The sequence below is a fragment of the Lithobates pipiens genome, unplaced genomic scaffold, assembly GCF_037356315.1.
Source record: "Lithobates pipiens isolate NorthernLeopardFrog02 unplaced genomic scaffold, aLitPip1_a1.2 Scaffold_16, whole genome shotgun sequence".
Lineage (NCBI taxonomy): Eukaryota > Metazoa > Chordata > Amphibia > Anura > Ranidae > Lithobates > Lithobates pipiens.
Genome location: NW_027507748.1, coordinates 165,189,048 through 165,208,360, shown reverse-complemented (window position 1 = coordinate 165,208,360; position 19,313 = coordinate 165,189,048). Strand labels below are relative to the sequence as shown.

The window sequence follows — 19,313 nt, the reverse complement described above, 5'->3', positions numbered from 1 at the left end:
AGGTCTACAGAACTACAATCCTCCAAATTATGGACAACAACAGAGGGGCAAAGTCCTGCAATTATTTTTTGCTGATACAGTGGGGCGAGCGAACAGTCATCCTAGGACTGAAAGTGTGTTAATCGCAGAAATGCTAGGTGAAAATAAAGAAATAATTGATAAAAAAAAAGAAAACTAAAGTAGCCACCAAATCTAAGGGTTTGCTAAGCTGCAACATATTATTAAGATTTGATTTTTTACTAACAGATATGTAATAGGTGACCAATCTTAAACCAAACTAAAGTGAGAAACAACATGGGCATACAAATGCATCAATCATAAAGTGAAAGAACATTTCCAAGTTAAAGTGGACCTTCAGTCATTTTTTCTTCCATCCATCTAATAAATCTTCTGTCCTTGTTGTTTTAACTTTGAATAGTAAAACATTTTTTTCTGCCAGTAAATACCTTATACAGCCCACTTCTCGTTTCTTGTCTGATCATTAGACTAGGCTTATGACATCAAGCACAGCTCTCTATCTCACTCTTGTGAGAGTTTGCCAGGAAGGGAGGGGGGTGAGTCATAAGAGGGCCAATCAGAGCTGCAGAGCTGGAGGTGTGCCACTGTGTAAATCCAGGAAGTGAACAGGCAGCAGCTTCAGCTGCCCAAAGTTAAAATAGATGCAGCTAGACTCAGCGGAGGGAGATTTCTGCAGCATATTTGGCAAGTACAGAATCACAGGATACATAAAATAATATGCACAGTGGTTGGAGGGAAGCTTCAGAATGGCAAAGATGTTTTTGTACAAATTATGTGAGATGACCGCAGTTTCGCTTTAATTTTTTTTTTTTCCAGCCTTTCATAGCTCTCTGATACTGAAACTTTCTATTCAAATAATCATTTAATGAAAGTCTAGGTAAAGATACCACACCTTTCATGGTCCACAATGCAATCCTTGGCCCTCTGGGAACTAACAAGAAGACCTGTTTTAACTTTTATTTTAAGTTTGCAAACACATCAGAGTGGATAGTTCCCTAGAGGGCCAGAGAGAGAATATGATGGGATATAATATTATGGTGCCTGCACTTGTGCCCATGCAAAAGGATAGGGAACGGCACTGTTCTCTCAAACCTTTACTAATTTATATTGCAGCTTACCATTTCTTAAATGTGATGGCTGCATTTGTTTTCTTTTTTTTCTTTCTATTTTTATCTGGTGATCCAGCCAGTAACCCTATTTTTCAAAAGAACAAGCTCTCCTACATTTACTACAGGGATGAGACAAGCAGGGGTACTTACAATGATTGGCATTTATTCATATCAAACTTTTATCCCAAAATGAAAAAAAAAAGAACTGACTGCTTATAAAGTAAGAGGCTGGCTTCAATGTGTTAGCCCTTGTATACACGGTCAGACATTCCGATGTAAAATGTCCGATCGGACCGTGTTGTCGGATAATCCGACCGTGTGTGGGCTCCATCGGACTGTTTCCGTCGGAATATCCGACCGACAAAGTTTTAGAGCTGGGCAACATGATCTGATCGGACAATTCTTTGTAGAGAATTCCGATCGGACAAAGTGCCACGCATGCTCAGATCAAATTCCTAGACCAAAGCTATTGAATACTAGCCTGAATGTAGTACCATCGTAATGAAATAACGTCATCACGTTACGAACGATCTGACTTTCTGACAACTTTGTCCGACTGTGTGTATGCAACACCAGTTTTGGACAAAATCCGACGGATTTTGTTGTCGGAATGTCCGACCGTGTGTACAAGGGCTATGTGTATTTTAATCTGCTACTAACACTGAATACTCCCCTCCTCACAGACTGACAATACTGCTGTCCAAAGGTGCCCCCTGTGCCCCCCTGAAGCAGCCACTGCATCTAATGACTGTCTGCAATATATTGGTTTTGGGTTTTAGGCCACTTTAACTCCAGTTCTATGCATTTCCCATTTTAAAATACACTTCTGAAAGAATGGCCAAACATTCCCATAGACACACTACTAAACCTTTTGGACAGCCTTCCCAGAAGAGTTGAAGCTGTTATAGTTGCAAAGGTTGGGCCAACTCAATATTGAAGGCAAGCGTCCCAATAATTTTGGTAATATAGTGTATGTTTCATGATATTTAGGACTTCATTACTACTGTGTGAAGTGGACTTTTCATTGACAAAATGGATCAGTTTTCCAATCCATATTTTATGATGTATGTTTGCTGCCACGTAGATAAAAGCAACACCATGGGAAGCAATATATTTAAAGCGGAGTTCCACCCAAAAGTGGAACTTCCACTCATCTGATTCCTCGTAAGGTGGAGGGGGGAGAGGATACCTGTCTTTCACAGGTAACCTATCCCCACTTCCAGGAGCCTGCGCCGTGGCCCTTGACATCACCACTCAGCTCCTTCCCCCACCCCCAGGCCAATAGGTGAGAGAGACGGAGCCACACGCATGCGCAGGATGGCAGTAAACTCTGCAAACAGACCAGTCACTCTCTAGATAACTAGGAGGCAAGTACCCTACTGTGCTTGTCACTGTGTGAAAATAAAGGGAACAGCAATATAATGTGTGAAACAATTATAAGCCCAGATGGACAACACAGAGAGAAAACAAGCAATGATGCAAGCTGTATAGGTAACACACGCAAAAACAGGAAAAAGACATACAGGACACAGAAATGTGTATTATAATGGCATGGAAGGACATAAAAGAGGCTGTTGGAAAGAGAGGAGGAAAAGGTGCCACTAAAGCAAAAATTACTCACAATAGAATTTAATTTGCTGACTCTTACCAGTAAAAGTCTCAGTACATGGGTTTACTCCAGCAAGTCGCTTAGATGTACCAAAATCCGATATTTTCACCACTCCACTGTATGTGTTCACAAGCACATTATCACCCTAGGATGAAAAGTATTGTTACACTACAATTATCCAGGATGGGAAAGGATGCATAGGAATAAAACAAACAATAATGAACTCTGAATACAGTTAGATATTTTATTAATTAAAGCTGAAATATTCTATTTCTGGGTAACACTGACATATTTAGCTTTCAAGAGGGTAGAGGTGACCAACTTCGTTAGACCTTGCCGCTGAGGACCTGAGCTTCAACTTCATTAAAGCCAGCTACTGAGAAGCAGCATGGTGATCTGAGCCTTGGGACAGAAGAACCGGATGATCGAAAAAGGCACAAAAATAGTCTGCCAGGCGTCTAAGTTTGTTAGAATACCACATGCTCCTGGGCCTGTTCAGTGCAATGGGAATCACTGGAATGCATTCTATCTCGATACTGTGAAGCAGAACAGGGAGAAGCTGGAGATTCAGGAAGGAGTAGTTCAGGTAGAACGGATTCCAAGAGGTCACCAGAGCATCCACTCCAAAGTCCCCAGGGTCCCTGGACCTGGGGATAAAACTATCCAGGTTTTTGTTGAATATGGATAGCAGGAGATCCATGTCCGGTGTCCTGAACCTGCAGAAAAGGGCTTGCAACACCTCCAGTTCAAGACACTTGAGGCTAAGAAGTCCTTCTGCCAATTTTCCACACCTGGGATGTGAACAGGGTAGCTATGCCCAAGAGAACATCAAGTCTGCATTACTTTGAGCAGTGTGACCTTCAGTGCCTCCCTGATGATGTAGGCTACAGCCATTGCATTGTCCAACTGGATTTCTCCAATTCCCAAGTCCCCTTTACCAAGGAAGCATCCAGGACTCCTCCTTAGTCTGACAGGCTGGCATCTGTTGTGAAAACTTTCCACAACTTTGGGGCAAAGGGTTTCCTTTACTCCAGTGCTGGGTTAGAAATCTACCTTATTGCATCTTTGTGAAAATTTGGGGACTGTGGACAGGCAAAAGGAAAGGGCAACAAATCAGTAATGCTGATTATCCCGACTACTAAATTCAGATAACGTTGATGAGGAGGAACAATGGTGATGTGCAAGTAAAGCCCCATACATACTATCAGTTTTTCTGATGAGTTTTTCCTTCAGGTTTACCAAAACCATGTATTGCTTCTAGATTGTAAGCTCTAACGAGCAGGGCCCTCTAGTCCCTCCTGTATTGATTTGTATTGTAAGTGTACTGTCTGCCCTCATGTTGTAAAGCACTGTGCAAACTGTTGGTGCTATATAAATCCTGTATAATAATAATCATAGTGCAAGGTCTGATTGCACACAAATTGAAACTCCTAAGGTCTGACCTCATATTACATGTTTTTGGTAAATCTGAAGGAAAAACTCAGCAGAAAAACTGATAGTGTGTATGGGACTTAAGTGTCAGCTGAAGCCAGAAAATCCCCCAGAGGATGGGAGGCAATGATACACTTGGCCAATACAATGCAAAATTCCTGAAACCACTGGGACAGGCTGAGCTTCTTCAGATCCCAAACTCCCCCATTAGATTTAGAAAAATGACCAGGTTTGAGAAGAAAGCATGAAAGTGTTCCTCTTTCAGGAATGGGATGATGATCCCATGCAAAAGGAGCTACTGAACAATAACAAGAAGACCTGCCTGTTTTTATTTTTTTTTGGAAAGGGAGGAAAATTTGAGAACATGAAGCAGGGAGGAAGCAGAGCCTGAATCTTCACTCTGTATCCCATGGAAATGACACTATCCAAAAAGACTTACAGACATTCCCCCGTTCTAACAAGTAGGGATGCCCAATCAGTGGGTTTGAAGACAGACTTGCCTGACTTGGAGGACCATGTCTTCCGACAAAAGGTTCTCACAGACTTAGGCTTAGAGCTGGAGACTAGAAAGGAACTAAGGCAACTTTACTTTGTCTCAGGAGAAGAAGGCCTTCTGGCAAAAGAGAAAGCCTTTATTTTCTGGGGTAGGAGAGTGCTCTTTCTCTCATGATATCCATGAAGTACTGATCTAAGGGGTAACCACACAGGTGTTTTCCCTCAAAGGGTGAATGCTTGAGGCATTTCTTTCATGGGAGTTCCAATCACCAGCTTTCAAGACAAAAATTCCTCTGCATATGGTTGGAAAGAAGACTCATCCTTGAACTGGCAAAGGATATCCGCCAAGCCATTCACACAGTAGCGTAAGGTCACAGGTGTTCAGCAAAGAGATCTGTTAAGATGGAGTTAGGGTCATGGGCCATGCATTTAGTATAGACAGCAAGGGTCTGGGTCAAAGGGCCATGGAAGAAACTATAGACTGCATGGCAGAGCCTACCAAAAAAAAAAGGGTGGATCTAAAAGAGGGCTTATAACGTCTATTTCACTGGGCCCTTGAATATGGTAATATCCTCTATAGGGAATGTAGGTGTCTTCTTAAGATTAGAGATGACAGAGTATTACTATTGCTGCCAACTTCAACAGCTTCATAATGTCAATCTATCACCAATCACATCATCCAGTGATGTATATCTTTGTTAATCAAGATAAACCACACCCACTAACCAGAGGGAAAAAAAAACACAGACATGCCTGATCATGCCGCTCATGCAAATGACAGCTCCTGACCCCTGAAGCAGACTGTAAACCAAGGGTAGTGTATTCCAGGTGACATCATTGACCAACTATGGACATGACCATATTTCGTGAATGACATCCCTTGTCATACCCCAAACTGAACACAGGTACATTTGACTCATCACTACTACTGACCGCCTTTCTTTTGGAACTTTGTTTCTTTGCAGACACCCACTTTGCATTCTTTGACCTCCATGGATATATATATATATACCAATATAACACACAGACACCAATCAAGAAAAAAATAAATAAATAAATTAACGTGTGTGTGTGTGTGTGTGTGTGTGTGTGTGTATATATATATATATATATATATAATGATGATAATAATAAATCATCTGAAATAATGCGCTATATATAATATATATATATATATATATATATATATAGTGCATTATTTCCGAGGAAGGAATTGCCTTTATACCTATAGATACAGATCTCTGTAACGTCATGGTATAAATACTCCTTTTTTCTTTTTCTTTTTTCCTTTTTTCCCTCTTCATTGATAGACCTGTAGCAGGAAGATGCATGTGTTCAATATAAACCTAAACACTGGTTTCCAGGAAACTGAAAATCACATTTTATTTAGCAAGATCCTTCCTGGTGATCTAGATTAAAACCTCAATTATATGTGCTGACCGTTTTACTTAGTATTTTGCATGTCTGTGGTACAATTCATATTTTTAAAGAAACAGCTGCGCTAAAACTTATAAGAAACCAAAATTATAAAGTGACATAATCTTTCCTATTTTTTGCAAAAATCTCGAAGGTTGCAAAATAGTGCAAAAAAAAGTTCAATGAAACAATAATTTTCAAATATATAAACTGTCCGAAGAAGATGAAAGATAGATAGGATGATGAATCTCAGTCCATTTCAGTGACTACAAAACCACCCTTCACGCATGTAGCAGGTGCACCCAGAGGAAAGAGGTTTATCCACCACCAAATTCAGTGAGGCTTACCAGCTGCCAAGATCTCTTTTTTAAGGAGATCATACGAGCTTGCAAATAGCACGTCCCTGGTCCCTTTAATAGGCTCTACTGGTATCTCCAACTTTCATGCCCTCTTCTTAAAGCGTCTCCCGTTCCACCACAATCATTTAGAGGTTAAATTAGATGAGTTCAGTATGTGGTGAAAATCGCCAGTCCTGGAGTCTCATAAAAGTCTTCCCTTTGCAGCCTGGGGCACTGGTGTGATCTTACAGGGATCCAGAGAATGCTGGGAACCAGGAGGCAGGAAACAAGAAGCAGCTGGTTGTGACTTCACAGGAACAGGAAATGTGATTATTCACAGTGGCAAGAAATGGTAATGCATTTCGAAGCTACAGCTTCTTCATCAGACCATGAAGAAGCTGTAGCTTCGAAATGGTCTGATGAAGAAGCTGTAGCTTCGAAATGCATTACTATTCCTTGCCACTGTGAATAATCACATTTCCTGTTCCTGTGAAGTCACGACCAGCTGCTTCTTGTTTCCTGCCTCCTGGTTCCCAGCATTTTCTGGATCCCTGTAAGATCACACCAGTGCCCCAGGCTGCAAAGGGAAGACTTTTATGAGACTCCAGGACTGGCGATTTTCACCACATACTGAACTCATCTAATTTAACCTCTAAATGATTGTGGTGGAACGGGAGACGCTTTAAGAAGAGGGCATGAAAGTTGGAGATACCAGTAGAGCCTATTAAAGGGACCAGGGACGTGCTATTTGCAAGCTCGTATGATCTCCTTAAAAAAGAGATCTTGGCAGCTGGTAAGCCTCACTGAATTTGGTGGTGGATAAACCTCTTTCCTCTGGGTGCACCTGCTACATGCGTGAAGGGTGGTTTTGTAGTCACTGAAATGGACTGAGATTCATCATCCTATCTATCTTTCATCTTCTTCGGACAGTTTATATATTTGAAAATTATTGTTTCATTGAACTTTTTTTGCACTATTTTGCAACCTTCGAGATTTTTGCAAAAAATAGGAAAGATTATGACACTTTATAATTTTGGTTTCTTATAAGTTTTAACGTAGCTGTTTCTTTAAGATTATCGTATATTGTGTGTGTCTCACATTGGGTTGCAGCAAGAGCTTATTATTATTATTCAATTTTCTTAATCATATTTTTTATTTCATCAACACTTGATTATTTTTAATTTTAAAACTTTTTTGGTCAGCGCTGTTTTTCAACGAGTTTTCACAATTCATATTTCCCAAATTCTTTAAATATTTTACAGTTACCTAAAATATGCAGCAGATTGTTCAAATTAAAGTAGAAAAGACCCCTAAAGCACGCATTTCTAGTCAAAGCATGTCAATGACATTTAATACATTCAGGCAATGTTTGGAATTTTGCAACCAATTCAATACAAATGGTAATTTGATAATAAGACAGAAAATAGAAGATACAACAAAACATTCCTTATATGCTGTAATTGTTGTAAGTAGGGAGACTCAATAATAATTGAATTATTATTCTTGTTGAGAAAATACAGAGCTACAATTAGGTTTACCAGACTTATATCATAATTAGAGGGGATTGAAGCAACTTTTCAGAGTTAGTTATATCATCACAAGTAACTTCTGACTTGATTACAAAATACACATGAGATGGCACATACACAAAAACCCGAATGAGGTCTGAAATCACCTGCAGAACAAGTTCTGCCCGATTGACTTCTGTCCACTGTCAAGGTGCCAATGTGCACTGTGAAGCACGCTATGGGGGTTATTTACAAAAGGCTAATCCACTTTGCACTGCTAGTGCACTTGGATGTGCAGTCGCTCTAAATCTAAGGGGTAGATCTGAAACGAGGGGAAGCTCTGCTGATTTTATCATCCAATCATATGCAAGCTAAAATGCTGTTTTTTATTTTCCTTGAATGTCCCCCTTGGATCTACAACGACTTTACTTCCAAGTGCACTTTCAGTGCAAAGTGGATTTTCCTTTAGTAAATAAATCTACCTATGTACATACATTTACAAGAAACAGACCTTTTTTTGAGTCAAGAGTCTCGAACAGCAACATTTTTTGAAAGTTTTAGTTTATTTTTGAGGTCACGGATCAAGACATTAAAGCGGAGGTCCACCCTAAAGTGGACCTTCATCTCATTGGAATCCTCCCCCCCTCCAGCCCCACAATTGGCACCTTTCAGGGGGGAGGGGGGTGCAGGTACCTGTACAGTACAGGTATCTGCACCCACTTCCGGCATAGCTATCTGCGGAAAGGGGCGTAGATTCTGCAGAATCTACGCCCCTTTCCGAAAGTCCCCCGCTGCCTGCTGGGAAACACATGGATCCCAGAGACAGCGGGACCATCCTTATTGCGCAGCGCGACTCGCGCATGCGCAGTAGGGAACCGGGAAATGAAGCCGAAAGGCTCCACTTCCTCATTCCCATAACCAAGATGGCGGCGGCAGCACCCGAGAGACGATCGAGAGATCGGCTTCGGGTGCCGACATCGCGGGCGCGCTTGGCGGGTAAGTGTCCTTATTTTAAAAGTCAGCAGCTGCAGTATTTGTAGCTGCTGGCTTTTAAAAAAAAAAAACGGCGGAACTCCCGGCGGACTCCCGCTTTAAAATTTAGAAAGAACATTTTGTTAAAGTATCATTAATCCCATATCATTTAAAACTATCAATAAATGGTGTATTACATGCTGTTCATACTCAGTCACTATACGATTTGTTTTCTGTATTCTGCCAAACAATCTGGTTGATCCTGCTGTTCTCTATTCACCCCCCCTGTCCATATCCCTACTGCAGCTGGGGATTCTGAAGAGCAGCCCTAGTGCACATGCTCAGTTGTGATTCTATGCTGAGCATTTTCTCCTTGATCATATCTGAGCAGCCCATGTGACTATAGAGTCACGCATGTGGGTGTACACATAGTGATAAATTGCAGCCCACTCCCTCCCTCCTCCAAGCCCAAAAAACAGCTCATAAATATCCCCAAAACATATAATATAATAATATATATATAAAAAAAAAACATTTTTGTTTGCCTCAGTTTAGGCCGATACGTATTCTTCTACATATTTTTGGTTTATTGATTGGTTTCCGTAAAAGTTATAGCATTTACAAAATAGGTGATAGCTTTATGGCATTTTTATTAATATATATTTTTTTACTAGTAACGGTGGCGATCAGCGATTTTTATCGTGACTGCGACATTATTGCGGACAGATTGGACCCTTTTGGCGCTATTTTGGGACCATTCATATTTATACAGCAATCAGTGCAATTAAAAATGCATTGATTACTGTGTAAATGTGACTGGCAGTGAAGGGGTTAACCACTAGGTGGTGCTGTAGGAGTTAAGTTTTCCTAGGAAGTGATTCTAACTGTGGGGGGAGGGGCTATGTGTGACATGACATGATGTGTGATTACAGGGAGCTGAGATCAGTGATACTGCCACTAGGCAGAATGGGGAAATGCTTGTTTACATCAGCATTTTCCCGTTCTTCCTCTCTGTGAGACAATCGCGGGTATCCCTGCAGACATCGAGTCTGCGGGACACGCGATCACACTCACGGAACTTGCAGCGGGTACAGGTACGTTAATATGCCTGTGCGCCCCCTTTTGCCGGCGTATATTGGTGTGAGCCGGTCGGCAAGCAGTTAAACAGTTTCTTGATATTATTTATTTTTACTCTGTATTCCAAAGGCTATTGACCAGCAGCAGAGGGCTAGAAGCTCCTCCTGTCACTGTTTCCCTGCAGACAGGCTAAGAAAGAGCTGGGTCATGTGTCAGCTGTATATCAATTAGTAAAAAAAAGTACTTAGATATGTTTTTTTTTATTAAAAAAATGACAGTGCCATTTTCCATATACAGAAAGAAAAGGAATTCAAATATTTTAGACAACCATACATCTATGCAAAGTTGTTTGTATGCTGCCACACATATACACACTGCTCCAGTTTAGATAAATGTAGAGTGCCTTTGGCTGGTCTTTGTGAATCAGGCCACCTGTGTACATCAAATTATCCTGACATAAACTGCAGAAAGGCACTAAGTCTATCTCTAAATACAGTGATGAATAATGAGGATGTCCTGCCATTCGCTAATACACAGTTCAGTTACCAAACAGACCAATCTGTTAGTTTGTCAGGACTGTTAAAATATATTCTGCTAACAACCCTAAAATTGGTATACAAAAAAAAATGCATATTTTATGGGAATTTATCAAGATTTTACCTTTATATCTCGGTGTACAATTTGATTCTCGTGTAGATACTTTAAACCTTCCAAGATCTGCTTAGTGTAAAACTTAATGGTTGGTTCCTTCATAGGACCCCATTTAGATCTCAGGAGAACTGAAAGACTACCTGTGTAAAGAAAGAGAGTCATTTATAAGGTTAATTCGCCAACTATACAGGAATGCAGTCTTTCATTTAAATTGAAAACAAACGTTTTTTTTTAAAATTCAAATGGTAATAAGAATAAAAATAAGAATAATGATATATCATATCATGCTTGTTTCTATATTGACACAAATCGATCTGAAACAAAATGGCTGTATGTTTAGGGTTTCGTTGTCCTGCTGGAAGGTGAATTTCCACCGCAGTCTCGAGTCTTTTGCAGACTCTAAGGCTCCTTTCACATTGAAGCGTTTTTCAGGTGCTACAGCGCTAAAAATAGCGACTGTGTAGCACCTGAAAAAAGCGGCTCCTTTCACTCCAGTGCGCTAGCAGGACGGTAAAAAAGTCTTGCTAGCAGCATCTTTGGAGCGGTGAACCATTGGGGCAGAGCGGCTATACCGCTGGCAAAGCGCCACTGCAACGGCGCTTTGTGTGCAGTTTTAACCCTTTTCCGACCACCAGTGGGGGTTAAACCCCCCCCCCCGCTAGTGACCGAATAGCGCAGCTAAAACTACAGTAAAGCGGCACTAAAAATAGCACCGCTTTACCGCCGACACCCGCACCGCCCCAGTGTGAAAGGGGCCTAACAGGTTTATTTCTAAGATTGCCCTGTATTTGGCTCCATTCATTGTGCCATCAACTCTGACCAGCTTCCCTGTCCCTGCTGAAGAAAAGCACCCCTACAACATGAGACTGCCACCACCATGTTTCACGGTGGGGATGGTGTGTTTAGGGTGATGTGCAGTGCTAATTTTCTGCCACACATAGCGTTTTGTTTTTAGGCCAAAAAGTTCAATATGACCAGAGCACCTTCTTCCACGTGTTTGCTGTGTCCCCCACATGGCTTCTCACAAACTGCAAACGGGGCTTCTTATGGCTTTCTTTCAACAATGGCTTTCTTCTTGCCACTCTTCCATAAATGCCAGATTTGTGGAGTACAGGACTAATAGTTGTCCTGTGGACAGATTCTACCACCTGAGCTGTGGATCTCTGCAGCTCCTCCAGGGTTACCATCAGCCTCTTGACTGTTTCTCTGATTAATGCTCTCCTTGCCCTTTTTTATTTAGTATAACTTGACAGTACAAAGAAGGGAATGCAAAAATAAAAAATGCACACCCATGATGAAGCCAGAAGGGAACAGTATATTGGATGGAGCATTTCTGTGGTATCGACTGGATGAGTTACATTGTTTTAAAGTACCGGTAAGTGTAGTTAAATTTTTTTATTAAAGCCGAGTTCCACCCAAAAATGGAACTTCTACTTTAAATGCAGGTGACCTCCTGACATGCCACATTTGGCATGTCATTTTTTAGGGGGGGAGCACATACCCTCTTTTTAGAGGGATCCAGCTCCCACTTCCTCCCGGGGCACCGCGGCGCCGGAAGCAAGTTCACCTCTCCCCCCTCCCTCTCGGCAATCATCTGGGACGCGGGTCCCAGATGATTGTCCAGCCAGTGACAGTGCGCAGCACGGCTGGCACATGCACAGTGTGTGCCCAGCTATGAAACTACAGCCCACAGTGACAATGCTGTAGACAGGAGGGGGAGAGGAGCGGGTCTTTGTTCGCCCGCATCGCTGGACCGTGGGACAGGTGAGTGTCCAATTAATAAAAGTCAGCAGTTACACTTTTTGTAGCTACTGACTTTTATATGGGTGGAACTCCACTTTAATACATTTCCTTTACAGGTTTCCTATCTCTCTATGTTGACAATTATGATTAGTGGAAGCTGGCCAATAAGGCCCCCCCTAATCTCCATGCGGGGTCCCAGAGGCATGGATTTCTACAAGTTTTTTTTAAGCACATGATTAGAGTCTGAGGCTCTAATTGGCTTCAAAAAGGTTGTGCTCTCCACCCACTTGTGACATTAGCAAATCAATCTTCGCTATAGTCTACCGGCTTTTGCTACTGGCCAATCAGAACAGGAAGCCAGTCTTAATACTGGATTGGTCGGGAGGAAGAACCAGGGAAGTGAAAACCTTGTGGGGGGGGGGGGGGGGGTGGCTGGGTGTGTTTGCACCAGCCACCACTAAATATGATTGCGATTACTATGCAAGTTTGTAGTAGTGAGATGGCAGTGTAAATTCTCAGAAGGGTAGTTATGGTAATGTAAGTCCCCTTTCACACGGGGTGGACTCTGGCTGCTAGTAGGAATCATAGAGCCCTGCTCGTTATGCCGCGTACACACGATCGGAATTCTGGCCAGAAAAAGACAGATGAGAGCTTTTCATCGGAAAATGCGACCGTGTGTATGCTCCATCGCAATTTAGCTGTCAGAATTCCCACCAGCCAAAAATTGATAGCATGTTCTCAATTTTCCCGACAGAAAAACTTTCTATCAGTAATTTCGATCGTGTGTATGCAATTCCGACATGCCAAAAATCACGCAGGCTCAGATTCAACTATGAGACAGAAGCTATTGGCTACTGGCTATTGAACTTCCTTTTTCTAGTCGCGTCGTACATGTTGTTCATCACCGCGTTATAAACAATCGGAACTTGGTGTGACCGTGTGTAGGCAAGACAGAACTTTGACCCATGATGACACATCCATCACGGGGTACAGGATAGCCAATTGAGACATTTCAGCACATGGACAACTGGACATTCCCCCTACCTTATAAATAGACCTGATCTGGCGGCCATTTTACATTCTGTCTTATTTCAGTGTAGGGACAGGACGCTGTGTGGAGCAGGGAGAGACTGTAGTGACACAAATCGCTAGCTATTAGGTCCACAAAAATCCTTTTAAGGACTGGTATGGTATAGATGTAGTACAGTAGATAGGGTTGAGTGCACTGCTGTGCTGGTGATTGCAGCAGCCTGTCGTTTGTCAGTGCAGGGAGGGACAGGACGCTGTGTGCAGCAGGGACAGTCAGTTGAATCACTAGCTATTACTATTAGGTCCACAAAGGTTCTTTTAAGGACTGGTATAGGTGTACGGTATATAGGGTTCAGTGCACTGCTGTGTTGGTGATTGCAGCAGTCTGTCTTTTGTCAGTGCAGGGAGGGACAGGATGCTGTGTGCAGCAGGGACAGTCAGTTTAATCACTAGCTAGCTATTACTATTAGGTCCACAAAGGTCCTTTTAAGGACTGGTATAGGTGTACAGTATATAGGGTTGTACACGTATAATATACTTTCTTCCAAATATAGATAGAATATTATACCCTATGCCCTATTCTGCAGCAGTCCTTTATCAGTGTAGGGACTGAGCTACAGTCTGCAAATCACTAGCTACTTGGTCCACAAAGGTCCTTGTAAGGACTGGTATAGGTGTACTATTTGGAGGGTTGTGGTGCACTGCTGCAGATTGCTGCCCTATTCTGCAGCAGTCCTTTATAAGTGTAGGGACTGAGCTACAGTCTGCAAATCACTAGCTACTTGGTCCACAAAGGTCCTTGTAATGACTGGTATAGGTGTACTATTTGGAGGGTTGTGGTGCACTGCTGCAGATTGCTGCCCTATTCTGCAGCAGTCCTTTATCAGTGTAGGGACTGAGGTACAGTCTGCAAATCACTAGCTACTTGGTCCACAAAGGTCCTTGTAAGGACTGGTATAGGTGTACTATTTGGAGGGTTGTGGTGCACTGCTGCAGATTGCTGCCCTATTCTGCAGCAGTCCTTTATCAGTGTAGGGACTGAGGTACAGTCTGCAAATCACTAGCTACTTGGTCCACAAAGGTCCTTGTAAGGACTGGTATAGGTGTACTATTTGGAGGGTTGTGGTGCACTGTTGCAGATTGCTGCCCTATTCTGCAGCAATCCTTTATCAGTGTAGGGACTGAGGTACAGTCTGCAAATCACTAGCCACTTGGTCCACAAAGGTCCTTGTAAGGACTGGTATAGATGTACTACTTGGTGTGCAGTATATAGGTGTGTAATACACATATAAAATACTTGCAAATATATAAATTATAGTATAGTGCATTTCCACTGTGCAGCATTGTGACTGCTGAGCGGTTCTGCAGCGATACTACAGAGAGCGCCAAACACGATTAAAAAAAAGTATTATAACTAGTGTGATAGACCAGTGGCCCACAAAAACAACAGATTGAAGCGGAGTGTTATATCCCTTCTTCCACATACAGTACATACTGCACTTCTCTAGAGACTTTTGTCACAGGGTCATTTAAAAAATGACAGGCAGAGGAAGAGGCAGGCCCTTCCGCAGGGGTGGTAGGCATAGGGCAGGAGCAACAGACTTGAGCCAAAGTGGCAAATTGCAGAAGGTGCGTGCGATTACTTTAAAGGATGCACCAGACTTGGTTGAGTGGCTCACTCAGCCTTACTCTTCTGCACCCTCCTCATCCTCTCGATCTGCACCCTCTTCTTAACTCTCTGCTATGTGCACCCCCAAAGACACTACCACCAACACCACCACCACCATATACCTTCCGCTTGAGTCACAGGAATTATTTTCTGATCCATATCAAGACATTTCCGATGCGCAGCCACTCTTGGTATTGGATCAGGAAGTGGAGGTAGCAACAACCGCCGCTCAGCAGTCTGACGACAGTACCCAGATCAGCCCAAGGAGGAGGTTTGTTTGCTGCCTACTCCGAGATCTCTAATTATAGCGGTGGGGAAGGTGACGTCGATGATGACGTGTCTAGTGATGCCACGTGGGTGCCCACAAGAGAGGAAGAGGAGGGGAGTTCAGAGGAAGATATGGACCAGCAGATAGGGAGGAGAAGCAGGAAGAACTTAGATTGCATAGGAGGGACAAAGCAGAATGCGAATGTATCAGGAGCAAGACATCAACCATGTACGGTCACATCTGGTGCTCCCAGGACGCCGTCACATGGCTCCACAGTGTGGGCTTTTTTTAACGTGTCCGCTAATGACAATAGTGTTTCCATCTGCAATCTTTGCAGTAAACGCGGTAAGCCCAACACTCACCTAGGCACGACCGCCTTAAGAAGGCACATGAGCTGCCATCACCGAGCCCAGTGGGAGCAACGGAACACACAAAGCCACACTCCAGGCTCTCACCGTCCAGCCTCGTCTTCTACTTCTCCTTCTCCTCTCTCCTCACAATTGTCCTCCACTCCACCTTTCATCAAGGCAAGCTCAAGTTTTTCTGCAAAAAGACAGGCTTCCGTGGACCAAATGTTCGAGCGTAAAAAAATTATGACGCCGGATAACCCTCTTGCCCAACGGTTGAAGGCTGGCTTGTCAGAACTCATAGCCCGCCAACTACTGCCATATAAACTGGTGGACTCTGAGGCCTTTTGAAAATTTGAGGCCATTGGAACACCACAATGGAAGGTCCCAGGAAGGAAGTATTTCTCACAGAAGGGCATCCCAGAGCTATATGGCCATGTTCAGCGGCAAGTGAATGTATCTCTGGCACACAGTGTCGGTGCCAAGGTACATCTGACCACAGACACGTGGTCTAGCAAACACGGGCAGGGAAGGTATATCACTTTTGCTGCCCACTGGGTGAACCTTCTGACGGCCGTCAAGCATGTAACCTGTGGCACCCGTGTAGATTTGGTTTTACCGCCACAGATTGCATGCAGGCCTGGCTCTTCTTCTCCTCCTCATCCTACTCCATCCTCCTCCCTCTCCTCCTCGGCTGACTCCTCCTTTTCCGCTGCTAGCATCTCTTCCGCTGCGCCGCCCAAGCTCCCCAGAACCTATTCGACATGCCAGGTGAGACGTTGCCATGCCGTTCTGCGTCTGTTGTGCCTGGAAGCCAAGAGCCACACTGGCCCGGCACTCCTTTCAGCTTTGCGTTCACAGGCAGATCAGTGGCTAACACCGCTCAATTTGACAGTTGATAAAGTGGTGTTTGACAACGGTGCCAATCTACTTAGCACATTGAAACAGGGCAAAATTATGCACGTGCCATGCATGGCACACCTCTTAAACTTGGTCGTGCAGCGATTCGTTGTCAACTACCCTGGGGTCCAGGACATCTTGCAGCAGGCAAGGAAAATCTCGGCCCATTTCAGAAGATCTGCTGCTCCAGCAGAAACGTGCAGTTAACGTCTACTTGTATGAACTCTGCGGCAGAACAGGTTCTGGGGAGCTGTTTTTTTTTACTGCGCCAGTGGCTGCTCATGCGCAATGCATGCAGACTTCTGCGGTCTTTTGATGAGATTACCAAACTGGTTAGTCGCAGCCATGGCGCCATCAGTGACATGGTACCTTATGCCTTCTTTATGGAGTGTGCATTGCGTCGTGTCATTGATCAAGCCGTGGAGGAGCAGGAGTGGGAAGATGAGGAAGTCGCAATGCTGGATGAATTCCCGGGGGGGGCTACTCTATCTGAGACAAGCCAACAACAGGAGTCTGAAGAGGAGTCATAGGAGGATGGTGCCGGGGCGGATGAGGAGGAGCAAGAAGAGCATGTTTTAAACCTTTCTGGGATCCCTGTTGTTGTGCGTGGATGGGGAGAGGAGAACGAGGAGGACGACATTGTCCTGGATGATGAGCAGGAGCCTGGCCACCACACCGCTTCCAGTTTAGTGCAAATGGGGGTCTTCATGCTCCAGTGTTTTAATAGGGACCCCCGTATAAAAAGCATAAGGGTCAAGGACCAGTACTGGGTGGCCACGTACTTAGACCCCCGGTACAAACACAAAATGGCGGAAATGTTACCACCGTCACAGAGGGCTGTCAGAATGGAGCACTTCCAGGCCTTGCTTCGAGAAATGCTGCATTCTGCTTTTGCGTGCGCTGGCAGAGGAGCAATTCCCACTCCCAGAGAAAGAGTTGCGGGTACCAATCCAACAGCGCCTGAAAGAAGAGGGTGGTTTGAAGATGTGTTGGTGACTTCTGATATGAGGTCATTCTTTCAGCCGACCCATCGACAGGTCTCATCCGGATCAAGCATCAGGGAACGCCTAGACCGACATCAGGTTAATGGCCAATGTGGACACTCTGAGGAGTGATGAACCCCTGGACTACTGGGTGGGCAGGCTTGACCTCTGGCCAGAGCTTGCCCAATTTGCAATGGAACTGTTGGCTTGCCCCTCGTCCAGTGTCCTGTCTGAAAGGACGTTCAGCGCAGCAGGGGGGATCGTGACCGATAAGCGCACTCGCCTAGCTCACGACAGTGTTGACTACCTCACATTTATAAAAATGAATGAGGCATGGATCTCGGGGGAATTCAACACATGTGACCAGTAGACCATGTATATCTCTACAAACAATTTATTTAATCGAGCACACAGACCTTTTTTCTACATTTGGCTCACTTCCTTGTACAAAAAAAGCACACCGCACTATATGCCCGTACCCTCCTGTTTGAAGAGATTGAGCGGTGTCATATTTTTGGGGCCCAACAGCAAGTTGCTGGTATCAGTGCTGCTGTCAGTGCTCTCTATCTTGGTGCTGGTGTCAGTGCTCTCTATCACGGTGCTGGTGTGGTGTCAGTGCTCTCTATCTCGGTGCTGGTGTGGTCTCAGTGCTCTCTATAACGGTGCTGGTGTCAGTGCTCTATATCACGGTGCTGGGGTCAGTGCACTCTATCACAGTGCTGGGGTCAGTGCACTCTATCACAGTGCTGGGGTCAGTGCACTCTATCACGGTGCTGGTGCCAGTGCTCTATATCACGGTGCTGGTGTCAGTGCTCTATATCACAGTGCTGGTGTCAGTGCACTCTATCATGGTGCTGGTGTCAGTGCTCTCTATCACGGTGCTGGTGTCAGTGCTCTATATCACGGTGCTGGTGTCAGTGCACTCTATCTCAGTGCTGGTGTCAGTGCTCTATATCACGGTGCTGGTGTCAGTGCACTCTATCATGGTGCTGGTGTCAGTGTTCTATATCACGGTGCTGGTGTCAGTGCTCTATACCACGGTGCTGGTGATCATCTCCTGCACCCTCTTCATAGCCTACCCTGACCTTTCCTCTCCTCCATTGCCTTCATGCGCTCCTGAGTCCTAAATTGTCAAAATTTCATATATAAAAATGTGGCTGGAAATATGACCTGTAGGTTTTTAAAGTTCGTCTGCCATTGAAGTCAATGGGGCCCGCCGCGAACTTTGCGGTTCGCAAACTTTTGGCCGCGTTCGCGGTTCGCGAAACGTTTCGCCGGAAGTTTGTCCATCTCTACTGACGTGGAGGTGATCCTCAGAAAACACACTGCACACCCATTTTACACTTTGCTTGGTCATAAGGTCTAAGCCCACGTACACACGGTCGGAGATTTTGCCAATCAAATCCGTCGGATTTTGCCCGTCGGATTTAGTCCGTGGATTGTGTCCAAAACTGTTGCATACACACGGTCAGGCCAAGCTGGCGAAAAATCCGATCTTTCAGAACGTGATGACGTAATTTTGTTACGATGGGACTACATTCAGGCTAGTAGCCAATAGCTTTGATGTAGGAATTTGATCTGAGCATGCGTGGCACTTGGTCCGATAAAAATGCTCTACACATGATCGGATTAAGTCCGTCCGGCCCAGTTGGTCGGGAAATATTTCCAACATGTTGGAAAATTGGGTCGGACGGAGATTCGGATGGAATCAGTCCGATGCATACCACACACAGTCGGATTATCTGACGAC

The 19,313-nt window shown here is 44.1% G+C and overlaps 1 protein-coding gene across 1 annotated transcript in view; it reads right to left on the bottom strand.

Moving 5' to 3' along the window:
- Positions 1-19,313, bottom strand: part of MAP3K15 (mitogen-activated protein kinase kinase kinase 15) — a 287,980-nt gene that overhangs the window by 68,853 nt on the left and 199,814 nt on the right. Inside the window, exons 17-18 of the mRNA XM_077480742.1 lie at positions 10,634-10,764; positions 2,776-2,881 (exon numbers count right to left, since the gene is read on the bottom strand). Coding sequence (XP_077336868.1) covers positions 2,776-2,881; positions 10,634-10,764 — 237 coding nt within the window. The remainder of the gene's footprint in view (positions 1-2,775; positions 2,882-10,633; positions 10,765-19,313) is intronic.